Genomic DNA, 26,298 nt, shown 5'->3' on the forward strand with positions numbered 1-26,298 from the left:
TCACTGTCACCAAAGGGGTAACTAATATCCTGACTTTTAACATCACGTATTAGTTTTGCCTTCTTTTGAGCTATATATAAATGGAATGATATAGTATGTTCTCTTTTACTAATGGTTTTTTTTCTTAATATTCTTTTTGTGAGATTCACCCGTTTCATTGCATGTAGTCATAGTTCAATAAACTATCTTTGAAGTCTAAAAAAAGTTTATTAACTGTTCTATTTGCATTTTTAAGACCAATCTGAAATCTCCCATAGCAATATGGATATTTGTCATAAAGAGAGGACAGAACAGTCAAAGACATAAAAGAACAAAAGTTAACATTTCCAGCTCTTATTGTCAAAAAGGCACAATTTTTAAAATACTAGTTTAATGTGTTTGGGAATATATCCACAGTATTCATAATTCTATTTTATGTATCAGATGTGTATATAAGATAGCACAGATTCTTTTAAACATTTATTTTTTACAGCTTTATAGATTTATAATTGACATATAATAAACAGCACATATTAAACTATACAATTCGATGTCTGACATATGTGAAATCCATGAAACCATCACACTTAGTATTATAAAATATCCATCATTCGAAAATGTTCTTTGTGCTCCTTTACACTTTATCCCTCCCTACCTCCAATCCTGCCCCAAAGCAAATACTGATCTGTTACTTTTTGTTACTCTGCATTAGTTTGTAGGTGAGCTTCATTTGAATCAGTTGAAGTCCTGATATATATTTTAAAAAAAGGCCCTTGTCTTCCACTTTCAGGAAGAGTTTATGTAAGATTGGTAATATTTCCTGTTTAAATGTTTGGTAGAATTCACCAATAAAGTCATCTGGGCCTGAAGTTTTCTTTTTAGACCACACATTTAATTTCTTTAATAGATATAGAGTTGTTCACATTGTCTGTTTCATTTCAGTGAGCTTTGGTAATTTGTTTCTTTCAAGGAATCTGTCCATTGTTGTCTAATTTATTGGCATAAACTTGTTTATAATTTTCTTATTTTCCTTCAAATGTCTATAGGATCTGAAGTGACATGTCCTCTCTCATTCCCAATATCAGTCTGGCTAGAGGTTTATGAATTTTACTATTTTTCTCAAAGAACCGGTTTTGGGTTTTATTTAATCATACTGTTCGCTTGTTTCTTATTTTTAATCTTGTTTTTAAATTTTCCTTTTCCCCGATTACATTGAGTTTTATTATATCTCCTTTCTCTAGTTTCCTACGTAGAGCTATACATCATTGATTTGAGACCTTATTTACAATGTAGACATTTAATGCTATGTATTACCCTCTAAGCATTGTATACTTCAGCTGTATATCACAGATTTTTGATGAGATGTGTTCCCCTTTTCATTTAGATCAAAATGGTTTGTAAAGATCTTTCAGTTATTAAAGGCATAATAATGTTTTATGTCATAAACAACTTAATGCCAGTAAATCCAACTGAAATGAGATGGATACATTTCCTGAAAGACACCAACTACCACAGCTTGCTCAGCAAAAATAGGAAGCTGAAATAGTCCACGATCAATTGAAAAAAAAATTGAATTTATAGCTAAAATCTTTCCCCTGAAGAATACTCCAGTCCCAGATAGTTTCACTAGTGAATTCTATTAAATGTTTAAGGAACCAATAATAGCCATTTTATAGAAACTCTCCCTGAATGTGAAATAGGAGGAAATTTTTTCCAACTCATTCTGTGAGGCTACCATTACTGATACCAAAACTAGACAAAAGATATTACAAGAAAACTGCATATCAACTTTCTTCATTAACACAGGCCCAAAAATTCTTAATAAAATTTTATCAAATTCAATCCAGCAATGTATAAAATGAATAATACATCATGACCAAATGAGCTAACCTCAGTAATGAAAAAGTTCATTTAATATTTGACAATTAATGCCATATTCTATATTAACAGACCCAAAAAGAAATAAAAAAAACCACATGATCATCTTGTTAGATGTATACAAAGTACTTGACAAAATTCAATATCTATATATGATAAAATCTCTCAACAACAAAGAATAGAAAGGAATTTTCAACCTGATATAGCATCTAAGATATTTCACAGTTAACATCATAATTAAAAGACATTTTACATCATAACATTTACATCACACATGTAAATTACCTAACGCCTTTTTTCCTAAGATTAGGACTTATCTGTTTTATCTGCTTTTATTCAACATATTACTGGAAGTTCTATCCAGTGCAATAAATAAAGGTAACAAAAAGTATAAGTTGAAAAGAAAGAAGTAAAACTATCTGTATTCTCAGAAGATAGGATTATCTATGCAGAAAATCTTAAAGAATCTACAAAAAAACCTACTAGAACTGAAGTAGGGACTTTAGCAAGGTTGAAGAATACCCAGTCTATATACAAAATTGATTGTATATTCATATGTTAGGAACAAACAACTGGAAATGGAAATTTAAAAACCAATATGATTTATAATCACATCAAAAAACCGTGATATACTTAAAGATAAATTTCGCTAAGAATGTATAAGACTTGCACACTGAAAACAATAAAACATTGGTGAAAAAAACTAAAGAATACCTAAGAAGATGAAGTTATACGTACATGTGTTGGAAGACTCAATATTATTAAGATGATAATTTTCCCCAGGTTAATGTATAGATTCAATGAATCCTGATCAAAATACTGGCAGGTTTTTTTTTTTTTTTTTTTTTTTTTTTTACAGAAATCGACAAGCAGATTCTAAAATTCATATGGAAAGGCAAAAGATCTAATCTAGTCAGAACTTTTTGAAGCAGTTTAAAATTGGAGATCTCACACTGTCTGATTTCAAGGTTTATGATAATGCTACGGTAATGATGGGAGTGTCATATTGTGTATGAAGAGATCTATCAATCTATGGAACACAGAAGAAAGTTCAGAAATAGCCCAACACAAATATGGCCAGTTGATTCTTTGCAAAAATGTCAGTGAGAGAAAAAGTCCTTTCAACAAATTGTGCTGTAATGGTTGAATATACATATGCAAAAATGAGCTTTCACCATGGCCTCATATCATACACTAAATTAATTTGAATTGGGTCATAGACATAAGTTTAAAACTAAAAGTATGATGCTTCTAGAAAAAAATGAATGAGAACATCTTTGTTGCCTTGGGATAGGCAAAGCCACTGTTAAAAGAAATGAAAATACAAGCCACTGCAATTACTGAAAGAAAACATTTGCTAAATGTGTATTTGATAAATAATTTCTATCTTTATGTATCTTTATATATATGGATCAGAAGACTCAATTCTTTAAAAATATCAGTTCTACTCAAAGTGATCTATATAGTCAACATAATTTTAGTTAAAGTCCTAATTTATTGTTCTATATCTTAACAAAATGACTTTAAAATTTGTATGGAAGTACAAAAACTAGAATAGTCAAGACACATTTGTAAAAAAGAATATATATGAATTTATGAATATAAATATATATATTCTTCATATATATAAAATGAGTTTTTCAATAAATAATATAGGGACAATTGTTTCATCATCTAAAAAAGATGAGATTGTATGCCCACATTGCATTGTATAAAAAAATCCATTCCAACTATACAGCTATAAAAAAGAATGAGATCATCTTCTTTGCAGAGACATGGATGAAGCTGGAGGATGGATGAAGCAGAGACATGGATGAAGACATTATCCTTGGCAAGCTAACACAGAAACAGAAAACCAAATACCACATGTTATCACTCCTAAGTGGAAGCTAAATGATGAGAACACATGGACACATGGAGGGGAATACACACACTGGAGCCTTTAGAAGGGTGGAGGGTGGGAGGAGGGAGAGGATCAAGAAAATCAACTAATGGGTACTAGGCTTAATACGTGGGCAATTAAATAATCTGTACAACAAATCCCATGACACAAGTTTACCCATGTAACAAACCTGCACTTGTAACCCTTAACTTAAAAGTTAAAAAAAATCCATTCCAAGTGGAGAAAAATGAACGACCTATATCTACACAACAACATGAATGTATTGTTAGAAAACATAACTTTGAGTGAAAGAATAAAGTTGCCAGGCAAATATATAATTGGATTGTATTTATATAAAATGCAAAATCTGGCAAAACTAAGTAATGTACTACTTAGGGGTACATAGACAGGTATAAAACATCCAGAGGAAGCATGGAAATGATCAGTGCATAATTCAGGATATTTATGGGTTACTGCTCAGTGAGGGAAGAGCATTGCCATCAGTATGTGGCATATAAAAGGCCCTGAAGAATAGTTACGGTATCTCTTGCTCTTATTGTTTCATACATAGGTGTTCATTTGTTGCCTATTAGCATGTGCATGTTCATCTGTATTAAATCTTTTTGTGTATTTTTTTAAATTAAAAATTACAGATTTCAGGGACCTAAAACCAGATATTTCTATTCAATATCGTAGTATGGCACAAAGAAATCTAACTTTTTTATCAAGTTCCTACAGCAATTTTAATTAAAAGTAGCCTGAGGGTTACATTTTGAGTATCTGCATTATTTCCATAGTTTGAATATTTTACTTTATAACTTGGCATTTCAGAAAGAGCTACAATGTGACTAAAGGAGGCAGTTTATAATAAATAAACATACAACCGTTCTAATTCCAGAAATTATGACTTTACTACAAAAAATCTAAACATTTACAAAAGAAAACCAGAAGTTGCATTTTTAGACCACATTGAGAAAGCTGCACAAGAGACTGAAGAATGAACATTGTGAAACATTTCCGTACCATGCCAGTACCATACAGAGAAACCCAATCAACCATTATACGATAGGTTGAGGTATTTAGTACCTGAAAGTCAACCCAGTGCTCTCCTTGGTTATTATTTGTCTATAAAAAACATAAAACCCTGGCATCTTTACAAAACCTGAAATTATTCTCAATGAACTTTATAGGAATAAAATTTTGTTAAAGGAAATAAAATAGAAGAAAGATAACAAAGGTCAGCTGTCAGTCAATATTAATGGGAAATTTTCCTAAAATGCATTAAATTATAATAGTCCAAGCAATGCTAGCTGTCTTAACTATCTAAATATAAAATGTTGCTATTTTAAGCAATCTTACTATGGCATAATTTTATTTCACATATGTACAAATTATGTTATTGTATATACAAATCAAGGAACTCTTCCAGCTCTCTCATCTTGATGGCAGTTACTACTTTTCAGGCAGCAAGTTTTTCTTCGACTTTTTGCTCACAGCCAGGGGTGTAGGTGGGCATTTCTTTCCGAGTACAATACATTCAGGGAAGTCTGACTTCTCAGCTCATTGCTTTTCTCATGGAATGATGAGTAGCTTCAAGGATGTGCACAGATAAATGATGTCTCCAGTTGAACGTATCAAGCATCAGCTACACTTTTGATTTCTGTGCTTCTACAAGACTATATGACCCTTTCATGTTGGCTTTTCTTGCAAAGTAAATTATCATTCCAATGACAGGTATTATTAAGGAGGATGCACAATAGAGCATGAGAAGCTCAGGAGAAAAATAGTCTTTGTTGTCTTCTTTTCCTGGAAAATAACAAAATAGATGCAATTAATTTCTAGTATAAAAAGATAGCATTTAATAATAACAGTTACATTTTTACTATAACAATACAACTGTTTCTCCAAAGAGAAGGGAATCAAAGCAGTGACAAGGACCATCAGGACTCAAGATGCATTTTCTCTGAATTATCCAAATAACCAGCTGGTGGTTGCTACAGTCACGATGGATCTCAAGATGATAGCTGTTGGTTTCCACAAACTTGGATTCAAATAGATTCAGTTCAGTTGTAAAATGGAAGGGAAGGTACAAAAGATTTTAGCACTCTTTTAACAAGAACAGGAATTGGAGAGAGGCACTTGCTTTGGGAAATAAAAATATCTACTAAAGAACTGAGACTCTGATGACCATAAATTGAAATGACTAACCAGTTCTCTAAGAAAACCCTTATAACATTCAAAGTGTGACTATTATAGCTAAATTCCACAAATAAGATAGAAAGAGAAAAACCAAATCTTACCAATGGCCTTTTCAGAGATATATAAAAGTTTCTGTGTTTTGTATGTCAGAAATAGGTCATATTAATGTTTTTCCTCTTCAGCATTTATATCAGCTTTTGGTAAACTGGAGTTCTTTGGACAGTATTATGCTATAGTTTAAATGTTTCTTACTCAAAGGCATTCTCTGATCTACATTTCCCTCATTCTAAATTAAGAACCTCAACATAGTCCCAAAACACATTAATTTTCCCTTCAAACCCCTCATCACGGCTTTTAATTAAACATTTATCCATATAATTACCTATTAAGTTTAGTTTCCTCCCCTAGGCTGTAAATAACATCAATACATGTATGTCTATTTTCTTTTTGGTCCATCACTCAACAGCCAGCACCTGACTCACTGCTTGGCGTAGTTGGTCCCCCCAAAATATTTTTTAAATGCTAATAACATTTTTTCCTCTCTACATTTTGCCATTTTGCCATTTAGTTGTAAATGGAGTACAGTAGGTAACAGTGTACAAAAACTTTAAAATTAGTATCCTTTCTAATCTGCTAAAAAAAACTCATCTGACAGCTGCTATACCATTTAACATCTTAACTTTATAAGAACATCTGAAGAAGATAGTGTGTCATTTTCTGAAGACTGACTTCTGTTTATACTTCGTTTGCACAGCATCCTGTGACCACTCAAGTATTAAGTTTCACCAAATGGCATATACATTGTCTGAGTCCTGGCAGAAACTAGAAATCTGACTTTGTTGGTTACTACATTCTTTCCAGAGCTTTCTAATCACTGGAGGTCAACAAAGTAAAAAAGAATCACCAGCATCAAATGATGTGAAGTCATTTTTTCAAATTATTGAAGAAAAAGAGTTCACCCTAAGCATAATGATAATTGCCTCACTTTTTGACTGTCCTTTGCTAGAACTGAGCTAGTCAAAGTATAAGGGTAATATTTTAATAGGATGTCCATCAACATGATTATGGTTAGGCATCAATATTGATGACAGGCTGAGAAACAGTATTTCTATTTCTATTGCCCTCTTTTCAATGTAATATATATTATCTTATGCCTTTCAATCTTCCCCGCAGGCATCTGCAGAAAAACACAAACTTGCTGCCACGGCGGTTGCCAGGGTAACCTTCAAATACGATTTTCTATTAATTGTATAAACACTGAATATCTTTGAAAACTCCTGGTGATTTCTATTAATGGACTACATTCAAGCCAAGACAAAATGAAACAAATAAAAAATTCAGCCAAATACAAAAGAAGAGTGTTCAAAATACCCAGAAAAATGTCCATTTTTTGGTCTTCATTAAAAATTTAACTATTTTAAACTATATTCAGTTTAGGGGCATGAGTTTCTAGCTGAGTGGCTAATATTCGTTGATTGTTCATTTAAATAATGAGTAAAAAGTAGCAACTATGTATTTGGCTAATAAAGCAATTAGAAAATAAAGCAATGTGTGTGAGGCAGAGTTAAAGAATAGAGAAGCACGTCTAATGTGTCTTTAAAAGATAACAATTAATTACAGAATTAGAGAAATGTTAGTGGACCAATTTCCTGGGCTAGGCTTAACTAAGGGTCTCCTAGAGGCATTAAGGATTAAAGAAAATAGGGGTGAATAAATTTCAGCCTACTCATAACTGAGATTGCAATCTGTCTAGAATAATCTCCAACCTCATTGGAAGCACTGATTACGTATAACACGGTATCATTTTGAATGACATGATACAAAATAAATATTCCCTTCTTTGAACACATAGTAACTTCATGGCTAGATCAACTCTTTTCAGAATAATCACTGTAGGTGGATGACTAAAAGTTTTACATATAATCGAGAGTTTTCCCCTTCTTTAACATTTCTAGATGGATGTAGAGATATTGTCATGTTTGCAAAAACATATATATGGTAAGCCTTGCCATTTTGAGAAATTTGGTCAGAGGAACACAAATTTTACCTGTTTCTGACCTAGATTCAAGTTTTCTCTGCATTGACAAGTGGTTGCTAACTCCGATAGCCAAGTGCCAGACCTCTTAAGACTTGGCATTTGTTTGCAGTCCTGTTTGCACTCCACTGCCAAATATGGCTTCCATTACACAATCGCAGCTAATTGGTGAGCAAGGGCTGTGAGACTTATCAGCCAAGGCTGACGTATCCTGCTTACACTGATAAGATCAGTAGATCCTACCTACTGTGCATTCACAAGACGGCTTAGGAGATTAAGGGGCCCCTGAAGTTTCTCCAGTGAGGATATTGCTCCTCTCTTTCTCTGTCCATCAGAATAGAGTAGGATGGGAAGGGGCTTGTAGTTTTAATGGGGCTTTTCTATAGTCTAGAGATTTTTTTTTCACGTTGTTCAGGATCAAGTTTACTATTCCCAATTATTATCCTGAAAAGAGTCGGTCCAGAAAATTGCAGTTACACCATGTTCAGCAAATAGTGTTTCCTTCTGATAGGAAGGGAGTCTGGATAGAACGCTTCTTTTTCAGTGTGCCAATCCTACTTCTTCAGTTTCCTTGTAACCTCCAGGGAAAAGCTTTGAATATATAGTTAAATATTTAGCAGCTGCAAGACCTCAGAGACAAATGACGAATTGTAAACTGAAAAAAGCAAGCAAGAATTCCTCACTCACCAATGATTAATGTCAACTTCCTGGCTGAACTTTATAGGATAAAGCAGCTGTGCTTGATTATTTCAAGAACCACTAAGAAATAAACCACAGCTCCATTTTGCCCACTCATTCATCAAATACTGGAAACTCTTAGTAATCCATGGAACCTCTGAACTATTACCAAGAAAACAAAAACAAAAATCAAAAACACAAAACAAACTCACCTTGAACATCAAGTGTTAAACTTCTTAATTGTGAGCCAACCTTGTTTTTAGATTCACATTCATACACCCCCGCATCCTCCAACTGGGCCTTTCGGATGGTATAAGCACCATCTATCGATTTTAGTACTCTGTCTCCTGTCTCTGCTTTTTTCTTCAGGATGATCCATGTTTCTGGAACATTTCCACATGTACAAGAGATGATGACAGTGTCTCCTTCTTTGACACTCTCAGAAGGAAAAGCTATAAGTTTTATGTCTTTTGGAGTAACTGTAAAGAGAATTTAAAAGGCATCTCGGATTGAGTGAAGTATAAACCAATTCCACATTAATTTAATAACATCAGCAACAGCTACCACAGAGCGAATCATGCTTAGTGTTTGCATTAAATATTAAGAAGGGCAAATAAAGAAGTCAAGCATTGCTGGATTGCTGGAAATGATCATGTTTTAACTGAGAGATTACATGGCTTATACTTCTTTCATGTTCCTTAATATAATTATTTATGCAGCCTAGCACAGAGAATTGGTGGTTGATATGGTTTGGCTCTGTGTCCCCATCCAGCTCTCAACTTGAATTGTAATCCCCAGGTGTGGAGGGAGGAACCTGGTGGGAGGTGATTGAATCATGGGGACTGTTTTCCCCATGCTGTTCTTGTGATGGTGAACTTTTGGTTTTAAAGTGTGACAATTCCTCAGTCTCTCTTGCCTGCCACCATGTTAAGACATACCTTGCTTCTCTTTCACCTCTGCCATGATTGCACATTTTGTGGGGTCTTCCTAGCTATGTGGAACGGTGAGTCAATTAAACCTCTTTTATTTATAAATTACCCAATCTCAAGTAACATCTTAATAGCAGTGTGAAAATAGATGAATAAAGTGTTTAATCAAGAGCTATAGAATTCAAATGTGAAACAGAAAACTAATTTTTTGTAATACTGTTTTGCAAAAATTTCCTTGAAGTACAAAGGCCTTTACAGGTTTCCGAGTTTTGAGTTTGATCCTTCAATCAAGAAGTTAAGCTGTACAGATGTGGCATTTTCGCTATCCTTAACAACACTACCGGCATTTATTAAGTTCCAGGCACTGGGCTAATTACTTGACATATAACATCTCTATTAATGCAAGAACCTTTGGAGGGAGGTACCATATCACCAATTTTTAATCCTTATTAAGGTCTTCTATTTTATAAGTTGATTTGAAATTCTTTCCCCATCCAAGGTCATGACAACCACCTAAAAGGTGTTTTTTGTTTGTTTGTCTGTTTTTGTTTTTGTTTTTAAGGTTGCGCATTGCCTTTCCAAGATTCTTCTTCTAAAATACAAATCAAATCTTATTGAATTGAGATAATAAGAAAGTCACTAATACTTTAGTGGGAATAATACCAAGGGATAAGAGAGGAAATGACAGCCTTGGCAAAGAAAAGATCCTGATACCCAAAAGGAAAGGGATGCAGGAAATCCAAATTGATCACTTGATGATTTTGCTCATAACTGCATATGGCTTAAACCTGTGAACTAGAAATTGTCTTGTTCTCAATCTTGGGTCTGCATCCTGGAGAGAAGGGGCCTAGATCTGTTGACTTAATCTACTTTAGTGGTTCCATGCTCTCAGGCTGATGAACCAGAGGGCAGAGTCACCGCTACACATAATCTCAGAATTTGCAAAAGGTTTAAGTGCTAGCTTAGGCTTCTAAGCAAATACTACTGACCTTCTTGTGAGATTACCACTCAGAGTTCAATTTAGCTAGATACGGTGGCTTTAATCCTACATAATTCCAAATCCAGATATTCCTCTTCCTATTTTTATTTCAACACAATACCTATTGCCTCCTAAGTGTAAGAGAAACTTCTGACACAGGCCCTGAAGGCTCGCATTTCACTTGAGTTTAAAAGAATCCCAGGATAAGAAACTTGTAACAATTCATGAGAAAGGACAATTTCAGGAGATGTCTCCACACTCTGAAAACATCATAAACTCTTCAAAACCCGCAACACACTTTTGTAGTAAACATTTTGTTTTCAAAGAAGCCTTTCCTCATAATCAGTAACATATCCAAAATAACTTACTAGCAAGGATAACTCATTATTCACACTCTACTCACCTTGGATAATTAATTCTACTTCTTCTCTGCTTCTTCCAGCCTGGTTAATTCCCTCACACACATAAACCCCAGAATCTTCCGTTTTTGTAGAAATTAAGATCAGAGTTGCATTCTCAGAAAGAGGCTGTAGCTCCCCGTTAGGTAGCTGCCTGCTCCACAGGATTTTCGGAGCAGGGAGCCCGTGGCTCCAGCACGTCATATTCACAGAACTGCCTTCCTCCAGGATGGAAGAAGGCCTGACCGAGATAGTTGTGTTTCTGGGGGCAACTGAAAAGGCAGAGAGACTTGTTAGCTTGACCCCTTATTCCCTGAGTTCCCAAGAGTTTTAATAATGTTGCAAAATTGGTCTATGAGTTCAGCAGACTCAAGCAGTTTATAAACCTTGATAATTTACCACAAGAGGTTTAGATCCTCATTTACTTTAGCTGACACCAAATGACAGAGTAGAACGTGGACAAGTCATGGTGTTTTCTAATGGAAATAAGTTCAGTAGGCACTCCCTTGCAACCAAAGAATGGTGATGGTCAATATAGTGTGTACTGTCATTTATGGTAGAGTCAACATGACTATGAATTTCCTGTGAAAAACTGTGATCTATTTTTCCACCCTTTAATCTCTAGGCTGGCCTCATGACCCACTTTGACTAATAAAATGCGGAAGAAGAAGTAACACTGTAGGGCTTCCAAACCCAGTCCTTGAAGAGGCTGCTTTCATTTATACCTTCTTGAAACACTGAGCTCTGGTGAGTAAATCTAGGCTACTGTGAGGGTGACATCATGCAAAGAAAGAGAGGCCAAGTCATCCCACCCAGATATGACTCCAGACATGTGAGAGAAGTCATCTGAGACCAGTCAGCCCTGCTAACCTTACTGAAAATGAATGAGTGAGCTCAGCTAATACCATATTGGGCAGAATAACTGCCTAGCTGGCCCCCTCCCAAATTGCCAACTCAAAGAATCATAAGCCAGTAAATAGATACTATTTTAGGTTTAGGGAGGATGATTTGTTACAATCATAATTATTTTGCCATTTCTTTTCAGTTATGTTTTTTTCTTCACAGAGGTTTTAACGATTAACCTTATGCTACCTATTGCCTGGAAAACACGATAAAGAGACAGATACTAAACTGTAGATATCACATATATAAACTTACCATTGACATAAAGTGTCTGTGTAGTCTGCCTTTGTTTGGGTTCGAATTCCATTTCTGCAACATGTAACTTAGCTTGACAAACAAGAACTTTTCCATTATCTTCAATGGTAGGAACGAAGGTCATTTCCAAACTTTTTGTCTCTAGGGATTTCATATCCATATCCTCCAAAAACTCCTTATTCTTCAGAATAGTTTCCCCCTTAAGTAATTCAATCTCCAACCGGTCAAAGGGGTACACACCAGAAATCTTGCAACTTACAGTGACAGGGCTCCCACTCACGAGGAGACCACTCATCTCAATTTCTGGATCCCTAGGGAATGCTGCAAATCACAAGCAAAAATGACTTTTATACACGACATTCAAGGAAAAATTGAGCTAAGCTTTATTAAATGTAAAGTCCTCAAAACAACAGCTTTAATTCACCTGGCATAGAAAGACTGTCAATATATAAGTCATCACAGTATTTATAAGTGGCATATTTATGATACTATATATGAATAATATTGGAAGCAAAAACTACTTAGTACATCCAGTCATTGAGTAATAAATTTTCCCTTCTTATTTTTTTCTTCTTAATATGCAATTTTGCTGTGTGCCATGGCTTGATCTTTTCTAAGTCCATATTGGTTTCTATCATCTTATTTAGTCAGTATGTATTTTAAATGTTTTAAATATTTTCCATGCTACATTGAATACTTAGTATAAACTAGTCCTTTAATATTCATTATCTCAGTCTTCAAAGCAGCTACGCAAAATCGGTATTACTTAACTTATTTTATAGCAAGAAATACTGAAACATACAGAGGCTAAGGGACTTTCATCATGCATTATACCTAGTAAGTCACTGAGATGGACTAAGAATCCGTACTTCTCTGACTTCAGAGCCCAGCTTTGGTTTTACAGAGCTGTGTGGTCTCTCAGTATCAAATAAGGCAAACAGGGAAGTTCTCAACTTAGTTTAAATTTTAATGACCAAATTTAGATGGCAAGTTTTAAATATTTCTCAGATAATACTTGCAATCAAGATAAGAACTGCCTTAACTGTATTCTTTATAACATAGTACAAATCAATAAAAATGAGACTAAAATAGCTATCAAGGGCAAGAATAATGCTTAAACTTTTTTTTTTCCTTAAGCAAAATGTTGTTAAAGCAATACGCGCTCATTTATTTCTATGTCGCAATGAGACTCCACGGCTGGTTCTCATTTCTGCTGAGAATGTGCCTATCTCAGCAGATCATGGACTCTGTGTAATATGATAATGCAAATAAAATTTATCCTTCTTTTGAGAGACCCCAATCCCTTTACAGGTATACTCTAACTCACTCTGAACAAAATCCTCAAGGGTAACACAAGTTTGGTGAGGGTTTCTGGTAGAAAATCTCTACAATATGTTCTCTTGAGTTCTACTGAATAAAATAAGGCAGAGTGACCCTCTCAAAAAAATAACTTTATGGTCACTTTGCATATTTTGTTCCTCATTCAATATAGACTGAGGAACTCCATCAATGTCAAGTCCTGAGAATTGAGGTTGCAAAGAATGTTTATTAAGACGACAAGAAGAGTAAGAGAAAGTGTAGTATATGTATGTGGTATAAATGAACATTAACATCTAGTGCTGCTTCCCGATTCTACTTTTCAGCGGAGCCACTGCCACTGACCATCCCCATCTCCAATCTAACTTCTTATCTTTAATTTTTGCTTTCTTCTGCTTCCTATTCCCTTATGTTTTTTTCCCATCCTGCAGACAGCTCTTCAAATGTGCCTTTAAAACAGTGCCTTAAAACAGTTTAAAACTACTCATTCCCAATCGGAGTCACTGACCAGCAGTCACCTCCACCCAGTCATCTGAATGGGCACTCACCCCACTGCACTTGCCTGCAGCATGGAGTGTGTCCAAGTGCACACTGAGAGAGTACTGACAAGGCACAAACCAAGGATTGTGGGTGCTGTGTACACATGTGATCTATACTTAAGATTTAGGTGAATTATGTTGCATCAAACCATTCTGATTCAGATTTGGGAACAATTCACAATGCTAAATTCCTTTACTAAACATGGATCTCATTGCACATCAGAGACTTGCATTCTTTTTCTTCCAATGAAACTGAGAAAAAAAAAAAAAGGAGTAAACGATTCTGAAAAACACTTACAGTAGAGCTCCACCTGGATTCCCTTTTCCACTTTCTTATGTCCACAAGTCACTGTGCACAGGTAAGAGTGCTCGTTCTCAAAACTCACAGGGCTCAGGGTCAGTGTGGAATTGATCCCCTCACTCTTCACCTTCCCGCTCAGAGGACTGTCTATCTGGGTTCTCCAGGAGAAAGATGGTGACTCACAACCCATGACACCACATGTCAACACGACTGAGTCTCCAATCCGAGCAGCAATCCGGGGTCCAGGGGAGATCTCAACAGTAAATGGTTTCTCTGGAACAGAGGTGGAAAACAAGATGAAAAGAACGTAAGACTCTTTTCTTCTTTTCACATTCTGACATATGATCTTTATTTTTCCTGATCTCCTTTCAGCTAACATCTATGCCAAGAAGAAATTACTCTTTTCCACCCTGGGACCATCACAAATGAGATCACATCTTTTAAAAATAAAACCATAATAGTTTGTTGATTCATTCATTTAACAAAATGAATAGATACAATTTTGTCAAGAGAGGTTGGTATCTCTTCATAGCAATAATCGAGTCTCTGCTCAAATGTAGTTTATCAAATCACGGTAAGAGTGAACAATCGCTCAGATAATTGAAGTGGTTCTTGTGTGTCAAGCACTATGTAAATTACTATATATATATATATCGTATACATATATCATGTATATATACTATATAGTGTATATATATACGATGTGTTTGTATATATATAGTGTGTGTGTGTTTATATAAATCTCATTTAATCCCCACAACAATTTCATACACTGGTACTATTCTTTCTTCTTTGTCTTCTCTTTCTGTTTGTGCTTCTACTCTTTCTCTTCCTCCTTTTCCCCCTCCTTTTTCTTCTTGAGGAAATTTAGGCTCAGAAATGCTGAATAACTCTGGCCAGTTTGCAAGTAAGTAGCAAAATTAAGACTTGATGCCAGGTGGGTCTGATTTAAGATCTCAGTTTTTCAGTTGCTACAACTAAATCAAGCCATCCTCATATAGCCATAAAACGATCTAAAAGAGGTACTGGAAAAAGCTACAAACTATCTTCTAATTAGATATAATACTGACAGTGGACAAGTTTAGTGCTCTGTTCCAATAATACTGTTATGCCATTGAAAGTCACATAGATTCACCCTGAAATCAAAGTCAAAATCTAAGCATTAAAGAGATACATGTCACCTCCAAAATTTGCCTGATGCAATATGAAAATATTTTACAATTAATTCAGGATCTGAAAGCTGAGACGTGAGGGCAAATTCCTAAGACTCAAATATCCAGGAATACTCTTTGGCCATCAGTGCTATACCTGCTGAGCACAGGGGCTTCTTTTGGATGACTGCTATTTAGGGAGAAAGGGAACACCACATTCTGGCTCTGTTCCCCTGAAGAAACTGGGAGTGTTTGGGCAACTCTGAAAGCAACAGATGAGACCTGGCCCTGCCCCCCAATAAAAATCACTGAAATCTTCCTTGTAAATTACAGGCTTGAGATAAAAGAAAGCTCCTCAAAATATAAATAATCCAAACATATTACATCTTACATGTCTCTCATCTGTGCCATAAGTTATTTTTCTCAATAGCTTTGTCTAATTGTGACATCTTAGCATTTTGTAAAGTAGATTCTCCTCAAATTACCTCAATAAACTGATAAGCTATTAAATTTTGAAAGAGAGCTCATTCACTAAAACAACCAGAGCTTCCACATTTCTTAAATGCTAGTGTGAGAATGAGGAACTTTAAAAACAGATCCACTTCCTGTGTGTGAACATTTCTCAGATTATTCTTTACAGTGGCCACATGTATTGCCACGTGAACTTGGAATCTCGGGAGGAGTAACTCTTTTAGGTAGCTGAAAGCGTTTTTGAAAGTACCTTCAGTACTTTAGCTCAGTAGTATCCCGTGTGATGAAAAGTACAAAACAGCTCTCCCCAAACCCAAAATACATACCCTTTGTACATTGAAATAGGATACAGTTTATTATGGGTGGCACTATTCCAGGATGAATGATTGGCTTTACACAGTTTTATTAGTGTAACATCTTTCCTGGTCACTTGAGAATGCTCACCTAACATCCAACTGAGGTAATCTACTTCTAGTGAGTTTGATTTTTATTTTAATTGTTCAAGTTTAAATACAATGTTTTCATATTTTAAAAATTTGAGCTGGGTATAGTGGCTATAATCCCGGCTACTCAGACTGCTAGGGCAGGAAGATCACTTGAGACCAGGAGTTTGAGTCCAGCCTGGGCGACATAGCAAGACCTCATCTCCCAAAACAAAGAAAAGACTATGCTTCTCATGTTTATAATCTACTCATTAATTCAACAAGCATTTGCTGAACATTTATTATGTATTAGGTAATGTGATAAGAATCCAAACATTCACAGACACACACATGCACAGAATTCCTGAGTTTAAGGAGTTTACAGATTTTTTTTTAAATTAAATAGAAACAGGAGGTTTCATTATGTTGCCCAGGCTGGTCTTAAACTCCTGGCCTCAAGCAATCCTTCCACTTATAAGCCTCCCAGCATGCTGGGATTATAGGCATGAACAATTGTGTCCACAGCAGGATTTTACAGTTTAGTGGAAAAATACATTTAAAAAGACATACTATTTTGTCTCTTGCTAAAGAATATTTGAATTATCTATTTATATACCTGTCCTTCCTTCCTAGTTTGTATGCTCCCCGAGGGAAGTTGTCATATCTTTTTTATGTCTGTACCCCCAGTACCAAGTACAAATCTTAGATTCCTGGATAAGGGCTCTTAATATGCGTTAAACTGAACAGAAATGCATACATGACTGTAAGGACAATTGAGTGTACACAAAGGAAGGAATAAGTCGTTTGGTCTGACACAGTCTGGAACTGGGAGGCTGACATGAGCTTTGTCTTCGAGAATGGCTAAGACTTTGCCAGATGAAGGAAGGAGAAAGGCCATTTCAGGCAAAAGGAACAGCATAAGCAGAGGCACTCAAGTTATCAACGAAGCTGCAGAGGGAGTCTCTGACCAGACCGTAAAGAGTTCTCTGTGACTGTTTTAAGAAATGTGATTGAAATTACAGAAAATGAGCCCCTTTTTGTTTAAGGTAATAAACTCTGGGAATGGTGCATAAGATTGATTGTATTGGGGACAGAATGTTAGCAGGGAGACTATTTAAAGACAATTAGCCATAAAATACGTGAAATACTATATAGCCTTAAAAAACAAAAGAGGAAATTCTGTCATCTGCAACAACAGGAATGAGCCCAGAGGACATCATGCTAAGTCTAACAAGCCAGGCACAGAGAGACCAGTACCTCGTGATCTCACCTGTATGTGGGATCTACTTCTAAAGTCATAGCAGTAGAGAGTAGAATGGTGGTTGCCAAAGGCTTGAGGGAGGAGAGGAAGGGAATAAGGAGATGTTGGCCAAAGAGTACAAAGGTCCAGTTGGACAGGAGAGTAAGTTGTTGGGATCTATTGCACATCATGATGACTATAACTAATGGTAATATATTGTATATTTAAAAATAGCTAAGAAAGTGAATTTCAAATTTATCACCACAAAGAAGTTAGTGAGGCAATGGATATGTTGACTTAATCATTCTACATTGGATACCTATATCCAACATCACACTGTAATCTATAAATGTACACAATCATGATTTAGCAATTAAAAATAATATTTTAAAAAAGAAATTAGATAATTAGCTATAAAATTTAAAAGATGAAGCAGTTTTCATTAAAATGAACCTGTATTAAAATAATGATAAATGCAACTGAAGAGCTGTTTAGCCCCAGGAAAAGTATGAAGTATGCTGAGCCTGGATTTTTAATAGTGTTTTAGTAAAGATTAATGAGATAAAATACATAAAGCAGAAGGTAGAATTCTTGGGAAATAGTAGGTGTTCAATCAATGGGTGATGTCATTATTAATCTCTGGGAGATTCCACTCTCTCATCTGTAAAATGAACACAAAATACCTACTTTTTAGTTATTTCTTGAAGATTGCAGACAGCATATGTTAAATGCCAGAAACATATCTGGTGTTCAGTCAATACTGTTATGTAGAAATATCTTGCAAGAGCCCAAATGAGAGATGATAAACTAAGGCGACAGCAAGAAGGTTGAAGAAGAGGTCATATTCCAGGGAGCACTTTGAGGCAGAACTGACAGGATTTAACAGCATAGAATAGGAACATGAATTTGGGAGTAATCAACATATTGTAGGCCAATTCTTGGGAGTCTAGCGTGTGAAGAGAAGAGGACCCAGCGGTGTTAACTTGAAAATACCAATATCCAAGGAGCAGGAGGGAGAGAAAAAGTGAGGGAATGAAGCAGTGAAAAGGTGGTATGAGATAGAAAAGAATCATAAAAGCAGAGTCTGTTGAAAACAGATGCTGGAGAGGATGTGGAGAAATAGGAACACTTTTACACTGTTGGTGGGAGTGTAAATTAGTTCAACTATTGTGAAAGACAATGTGGTGATTCCTCAAGAATCTAGAAATAGAAATTCCATTTGACCCACCAATCCCATTATGCGGCATATACCCAAAGAATTATAAATCATTCTATTGCAAAGACAAATGCACACATATGTTCATTGCCGCATATTTTACAACAGCAAAGACCTGGAACTAATTCAAATGCCCATCGATGATAGACTGGACAGGGAAAATGTGGCACATATACACCATGGAATACTATGCAGCCACAAAAAGCAATGATTTCATGTCCTTTGTAGAGACATGGATGAATCTGGAAACCATCATTCTCAGCAAACTGACACAAGAACAGAAAATCAAACACTGCATATTCTCAATCATAGGCAGCTGTTGAACAGTGAGAACACATGGACACAGGGAGGGTAGCATCACACACTGGGGTCTGTTGGGAATGGCTAGGGGAGGGACAGTGGGGGTGGGGATGTTGGGAGGGATAACATGGGGAGAAAATGCCAGATATAGGTGATGGGGGGGGTAGAGGCAGCAAACCACCTTGCCACATATGTACCTATGCAACAACCCTGCATGATCTGCAGATGTACCCCAGAACCTAAAGTACAATAAAAAATAAAATAAAATAAAGAAAAGCAGAGTCATGGGAACCCTGAGAGGAAAGACTTCCAAGAATCACTAGCAGTATAAACATATGTTTGTGCTAAAGGACATGGCAATCAGGTAGGTCATCAGTGAAACTAAGGGCAGCAATTTCAGCATTGAAGCTGTGTGACTATTGCCCAAATCCCAGTGACAACACTTTTATCATTCCTTTTTTCACAATCTACTCACCTTGAACAATTAATTCCACCTCCTTTCTGTCTTTCCCAATCAGGTTAACTCCTTCACACACGTAAATTCCAGAATCTTCCCTCCTCATAGCAATTAAGGTGAGAGTTGCATTCCCGGAAAGGTACTGTAGATTCCCATTATCTAATTTCTTGCTCCAGAAAATCTCTGGAGGTGGCAGACCCTCACTGGAACATGTCATGGTCACAGAACCACCTTCTTGCAGCCTTGTGGATGGATTCACAGAAATAACTGTATTCTTGGGTGATACTGGAAAGGCAAGGAATAATATTAGCAATTGCTAGGCAGCATCCCAGTGCAAGAGAGGTAATGTATTTCTCTGAGACAGTATTTACGTGCTTCTACCAATTTGATGACATTACTTTGCCAAATTAGTATGAAGCACTGCTGACTCATTCAAAATATTCTAGTTTCTGACTAAACTGGTCAAGTTACTTTTCTTGTGTGTTTCATGTTTTTCAGATGGTTATAGATATTCAGAAACTAAGAAGAACCACGTGGATTAACCTCCCACCTAAGGGTAGGAGTCCCATTTAAGCATTCTTGCCAAGTGCCCATTCAAGTCAGCTCCAACATTTACTGAGAGAATCAACCGACTACTTTCCAAGAGTCAATCTGATTTTTGGACAGCTCTACATATTAGCACATTTCTCCCTATTTAGCTGAAATCCTCCTCTTTATAACTAATTTAAACATATTGGCCATACTTCAGTCCTCTGTTGTTACAGAACAAAGTAAATCACTTTTTCATATAACTGTGTTTCAAATGCTTAACTAGCACTCTCTTTTCCAGGTGTCGTATTCTCTTAGGAAAAATATCCTCTATCTTGACTATTCTTCTTAAAATATTGTTAAAACCACTTCCAGCTCATTCTCTTTCAGCTAAACATGCTATAGTTGGCAATACTCCTTTTAACTGTGGTGCCCAGTGCAGAACATAGCATTTTAGTCTAAACAGAGCACAGTGAGGCCACTCCTACACAACTCTGGAACTACAAGACTGCCATAAATCCCCTGGCAGTGTCAGGGAGATACGAGGCAATCAACCCCATCACTTTTCCCCTGCCCAATGCACATGTGTATATACACCCATATGCATACACACATGGGCACACACACACACATACAAACACACAGAGAATAAGTGTTCACCTTGTCAAGTTTCTATACCTGTGCAACTAGTATTTCAATGAATACTATAAGAGTTTACAAAACAATATAAAAATGTTTTATCATTAGTAATGCCACCTAATTGGATAGTATTCCCATCCAATTAGGTGGCATTACTATACCCCTTTTATGCACTGGGAATAGAGAAATTAACTCACCCAAACTCACACAATTAATAGAGCCAGAAATTAAGCTCAAGCCTTCCCAGTCCAAATCCATTGTTCTTTTCATTGAATTATACTATTGGCAAACATTATGTTCTCAATGAATACAAATGGAATAGAAACTATATACAGGTTTCTTTTTGACTTTGCTGCTAAGTTTATTGCTATACACAACCAAGGTTGGATTCACACAAAGACTAGAACATATTGCACAGGTACTTACTGTAGACATGCAATTCTTTTATAGCCTTCCTCTCTGTGGGCACAGAATCCATTTCATCAATGTGTAATTTAGCTCGGCAAACAAGAACTTTTCCAATATCCTCAATGACAGGAGTAAAGGTTACTTCCAAACTCTTTGTTTCCAGGGACTTCCTGTCTAGATCCTCCAGAAATTCCTGACTCTTCATGAGATGATCTCCTTTCAGTAAGTCCATCTCCAGCCTGTCAAATGGGTATACATCAGGAACCAAACACTTGACTGTGATCGGCTTCCCAGCCTCCAGAGGGCCACTCAAATAAATCTCTGGGTCCTTAGGAAAAGCTGCAAAGGCCAAACAAATACATGAATGGGCTTTTTCTTTTCATGTGATATAAGGTCTCTTACTACTTTAACACAATACAAATCAAGACTAGTGTTTTTGTTAAGACAGCCTTAATAAGGCAGAATTGCTTAAATACCTTTTTGTGATTTGGGGTAGGGTCAAGGCACAAGAATTGGAAGCAAACATTTTTTAGAAGATTATTCTATTCTGATCCTATATCTATTAAGAGTTTCATGTTATTATAGTAAAAGAAGAAAGAAAAATTAATGTTTATATTGAACCCTACTTGTAGCTGTCACTGTGCTATGGATTTAACATGAACTACTTTATTTTATCCTCACAATAACTCTAAAAGATAGAGATCACACTTCACAGAAAAGAAGACTCGAACTTAGTACATTGACTTAACTTGCCTAAGGTCACACACCTGGTAAATGGTAAAGCTGGGATTTAAACTCAGGATTTCTTTTTTCTTTCTTTTTTTTTTGAGACGGAATTTCTCTCTTGTTACCCAGGCTGGAGTGCAATGGCGCGATCTCGGCTCACCGCAACCTCCGCCTCCTGGGTTCAGGCAATTCTCCTGCCTCAGCCTCCCGAGTAGCTGGGATAAACCCAGGATTTCTATTATTTGGTTTTGCTACCACAGTTTTACATTATGCTACATCACATTCTCTTATAGTCAGGGCAGATATATTTCCATTTTACAGATAATGACTGCAAGGCTTGAAATGTCATTGCAAAGAATAGTTATTATCAAGATATACTAAGAAATGAAAAGACCAACTTTAAGTAATTAGCTTCTGAAAATGGTGCCTCTGACCGGAATTCATCCACCAGAAAGATACATTTGTGCAATCTTTATGTTCTGGAACACAGATTTTCCTCCTGAAATGCCTAACTCAGTGTCCCAACCAGTATTCCATTGGAGCTTCTACCACAAGGAAATACACTATTTTATGTGACCATTGCGTCCTTTGCAAGAGTTACTTTTTCATTACATATTGTCGCGAAGTAACATATTGGTGGATTCAAAATTCTGTGTAGCAAAAAGAATACAAAGGTCTCAACTCTAACCACTATTACAATCAAATTTGGAATAAAGACAGAACTGTTATACATAATGAGAAACAGACGTTCTTGGTGGAAAACCTCAGGCAACATAATTAAAGCCAGAAGCGTCATTTCTCTTTCTTAAGTCTTCAACTATTTGGTACTAATGGGCAAAAGACAAAAGAGCTGGAAATTCTTCGCTATGTGAAAAAACATGGTATTTTTAATTTTTCCACCAATAATTTCTGTCCCTTATATTCTGTAAGAAACGTTCCTCTAATCCACACAGTTTGATGTCAGGTAACATAAGAACTTGCTACTTTTCCCTGTGTTTACATAAGGGGACCTTTCAAGGAGCTCAGGAGGCTGCACAGATGTAAACTATGCATGTACAACCAGCATAATTGAAAGCAGCCGGCCAAGCACAGTTTCTTGGGGAGCTTGAGCAAGACATGGGACTTGTTGCAAATCCATTAAGCTTACCGGGGAAAGCTGGGCTCCGGTACAATAGACCAGAACCAAAGTAATATAATCAAATGAGGTCTTCATAAAGACATGGCCATAAATGGGTTGTTTTTTAGAAAGTGAGGCCATCGGTAACAAAAGACAAATGATTTATGTCTGGTTAGTTTTTTACTCCTCTTGCTAACTTTATTTGCTGAATTGAGAATGGAGTGAGATACATTTTGGCAGCTTGGTAAACTAGGGCATCCACTCACGTTCGTGAGGCAAATCTAATTCATTATATAGGTATATTTGAAGCTGAGGACCAAGGCTTCGCGGCACCCAATCAAAATCCTAAATGTATCAACTCCAAAGTCAAATGACTGAAACGTTTGCGGATAGTAACAATTATGTCTAAGAAGAAAACTTTTATACTAATACCTGTTACTAATTATAGATCTTCTACTTACTGTTTAAACTAATTTTAAGCATCAAATTGCCTGACAGTAAATGAATGCAAAGATCCCTGAAGGATAGAATTCATAAATCAATCAGACACATAAGCAAGTAAACATTTAAGGATATAATCAAACGGAAATATTTTTTGATAAAACAAAAATAACCTTGGAGATTATCATTTTACAGCTAAAGAAATTAGAGCACAGAGAAGTTGAGTCTTATACATGGTCAATGTGTTTATGACGGAGGTGGAAATAGAAGCCAGCATTTGGCTTTCTGCTCTCTCTTAGGCTAGCCTTAGCTATCCCTAATTTTCCCGATGCTATATTTTCTTTAGCCAAGAATATGTGAATATCTATTTTAAAACTTTTTTTAAAATATCATTTTAAAAAGATATTTTAAAGTAAAATTAAGAGGAAACCAAAGATTTTCTAAAGCACTCACAGTAGATCTCCACCTGGATTCCTTTTTCCAGTTTTCTAGATCCGCAAATTGCTGTGCACAGGTAAGAGTGTTCATTCCCGAAACTAACAGGATTCATGGTCAGCGTAGACGTGGTCCCTTCATGCCTCACCTTCCCATTCAATGGACTATCTATCTGGGTTCTCCAGGAGAAAGATGGAGAGTCACAGCCTGTGGTGCTGCAAGTCAGTGAGACAGAGTCGCCAATCTGAGCAAGAGATCTAGATTCAGGGGTGGTCTTGATTTTAAAAGCTTGAGCTGCAAAAGCAAAAAAGAGAGAAGCAAACTTACCACTAGTTGGTCTAGTATTCTATTCCTTCTTCTCTTTATAATGTTCAAAATATGATCAGACTGATCTCTTTCCTAAGCTGCTTCAAACTAACTGCAAGATAGCCAAAGAGCACCGAAGTCACTGCCAATAAAGTTTTTGGAAACATCTTCACTAAAGAGAATTCTCAGTTCCAACCTCGATGCCCATTTATCAAAGCTGTTTTGTTATTTGCTAAGTTTGACCTCAATATCAAGTATGGAAAACTAAGGAGACAGATCTGCTAGCCACAGGATCCAGATTACTTACTTACCTTTGGAAAAAAAGGTAACAAAAAACATCAATTGTCAGCTCTAACTATGACAGTACAATGGTACATAGCAAAACTTAATTTCATATTAAAAGTTAGGCTAAATCAACTTTTCCTACTGTTTCAAATCCTAGTGCCTTTACTTCACTGCTATCGCAAAACTGACTGGAGCCAAAACCAGGGCTAAAATGGAATGCTAACATTTAAAACAGATCAAAGATAAGAACTTACAAATTGCAAACATTGTCCAAAGTATATTTGAGGCTCCAAAGATCACGATCATCTTCCCAGGCATTTTAAGTTGTTGTCGTGATGAGAAAGCAGTGGTTCCAAAACTCCTATTTGTGCCACACCTGTAAGTGCCTGGGGAAGGGTGTTCAGCTCCTAAAGCCAGTGAGGCCCGATGCGGAGTGAAATAGAAAGTCTGCGCTTTATAAAGGGTCTTGTTGCAGAGGCAGGCAGAGGGAAATCCCTTCAAGGGGAAACCCAGGGCAGAGCCTGGGAAAAAAGTTGACCGGACTCCCAGCCAAGTTCCAGTATTAACCCCTTCGGTTGCTCTCAGTGCTGAAGCTCCTCTCTCTGTCCTGGAAAAAGAAGATACTTCCAAGACTACAAAATATAAGCTTTTTCTAATCTTTGACTCCAAAAGGCTATGTTTACTGGGAAGATAAAGTACAATGCTGATTGCAGAATGAAGCTTTCTAAGTCCAATGTGAGATGGGGAGCAGGAGTGGAAAGAGAAAAAAAGGAGAAAGAGTAGTGAATTATACTCTGGTTTTTGAACTGGATAAATAACCACAATATCATGTGAACTGATTTTCTCCATCAAGGAAATATATTTACAATTCTAAAAGAGATGAAATTTTTTCTCTTACAAGAAAAAGGAAAAAGTTATTTCCTTAGGTGAGTCAATTTTTAAAAAGGAGATAGCATAACTTTTTACTTTTGTATTTATTCATAAAAACAGTTCCTTTGGCACCAATCATCAACTTTTTGAAACTATTTTCTTGAGTGGAAAGTAAAGGAACTGACACTGCTGCTAAAACAAGGGAAATAATTTTTCTCTTTGGTTTCAGAAAAGTTACCAATATTTTGGTTACATTGCTAGATAACTGGAATTCTCTTGCAGATTTAAATGCAAATGTATGGAATCCATCTGAAGCGGCAAATCTCTTGGGCTGTGAGATTTAACCACAAACCCAAGTAAAACATTAAAAATAATATGTTTTTATTATAGGGAAAGGGACAATAACCAACTTTATGTTCCTTTTCTTCCGAGTGAAATGCCTTTTAAAAAAAATCTCAGTTAACGAACTGGCTTAGCCTGGCACACAAATAGCCCAAGACCTTGCAAAATGCTTGCCCATCAGAAAGAAACCGGAATAGCCACTTCCTCATATTAAACATGTGCAGGTCTGCCTCCCCCATTGGATCATCAGTTCCTCTCATAGCCAGAACCAGTTCTTGTTCATTGCTGTATTTACTTCTACAATGTCGAATGCATGATTTTCCACTTAGTGGATACAAAAAATGCAATAATAAATATTGTACATTTGGAAAAGAAAATTCTAAATACTAGTAATAATATGTAAATATGGCACAAAAAAAAGTGCTCAATTCGACAAGAAAATTCTAAAGCTCAGAGACTCACTGAGATGTGTACAATAAACTTGTACTATATAATTTTCATACTGTGTAACAAAGGCCATTGCTGAGGTCCGGAATCTATAACTGTCTCCACCTGGGGAGAGGCTTCTGGTCCTCTTGGATATGATGTGGCTCCCACTAAAAGACAAGGAGGAAAAAATAACTGGGAGACACTATTCTAGGGTTGTGGGCATATATAAGTGTGACTTCATTG

At 36.1% G+C, this 26,298-nt stretch overlaps 1 protein-coding gene across 1 annotated transcript; it reads right to left on the reverse strand.

Annotated features, from left to right (window-relative positions):
* Positions 1 to 4,625: 4,625 nt before the first annotated feature.
* Positions 4,626 to 24,865, reverse strand: VCAM1 (vascular cell adhesion molecule 1). Its single transcript, XM_003933254.4, has 9 exons — positions 24,669 to 24,865; positions 23,842 to 24,117; positions 21,123 to 21,443; positions 19,548 to 19,814; positions 14,270 to 14,545; positions 12,116 to 12,436; positions 10,963 to 11,229; positions 8,864 to 9,130; positions 4,626 to 5,545 (listed from the first exon to the last, which is right to left on the reverse strand). The coding sequence occupies exons 1-9, from the start codon at positions 24,730 to 24,732 to the stop codon at positions 5,385 to 5,387; spliced, it is 2,220 nt and encodes a 739-aa protein (XP_003933303.1). The 5' UTR covers positions 24,733 to 24,865; the 3' UTR covers positions 4,626 to 5,384.
* Positions 24,866 to 26,298: the final 1,433 nt, after the last annotated feature.

Source organism: Saimiri boliviensis, chromosome 11 (genome assembly GCF_048565385.1).
Source record: "Saimiri boliviensis isolate mSaiBol1 chromosome 11, mSaiBol1.pri, whole genome shotgun sequence".
Classification (NCBI taxonomy): Eukaryota; Metazoa; Chordata; class Mammalia; order Primates; family Cebidae; genus Saimiri; species Saimiri boliviensis.

Bases quoted from the DNA above. Each gene is read 5' to 3' on its own strand.
- VCAM1 (XM_003933254.4), bottom strand. From the start codon at position 24,732: ATGCCTGGGAAGATGATCGTGATCTTTGGAGCCTCAAATATACTTTGG. The intron at 24,118-24,668 runs GTAAGTTCTTAT...TTGCTTTTGCAG, and splicing joins TTGGACAATGTTTGCAATTT to CTCAAGCTTTTAAAATCAAG. The intron at 14,546-19,547 runs GTGAGTAGATTG...CCTCTGTTCCAG, and splicing joins GGTGGAATTAATTGTTCAAG to AGAAACCATTTACTGTTGAG.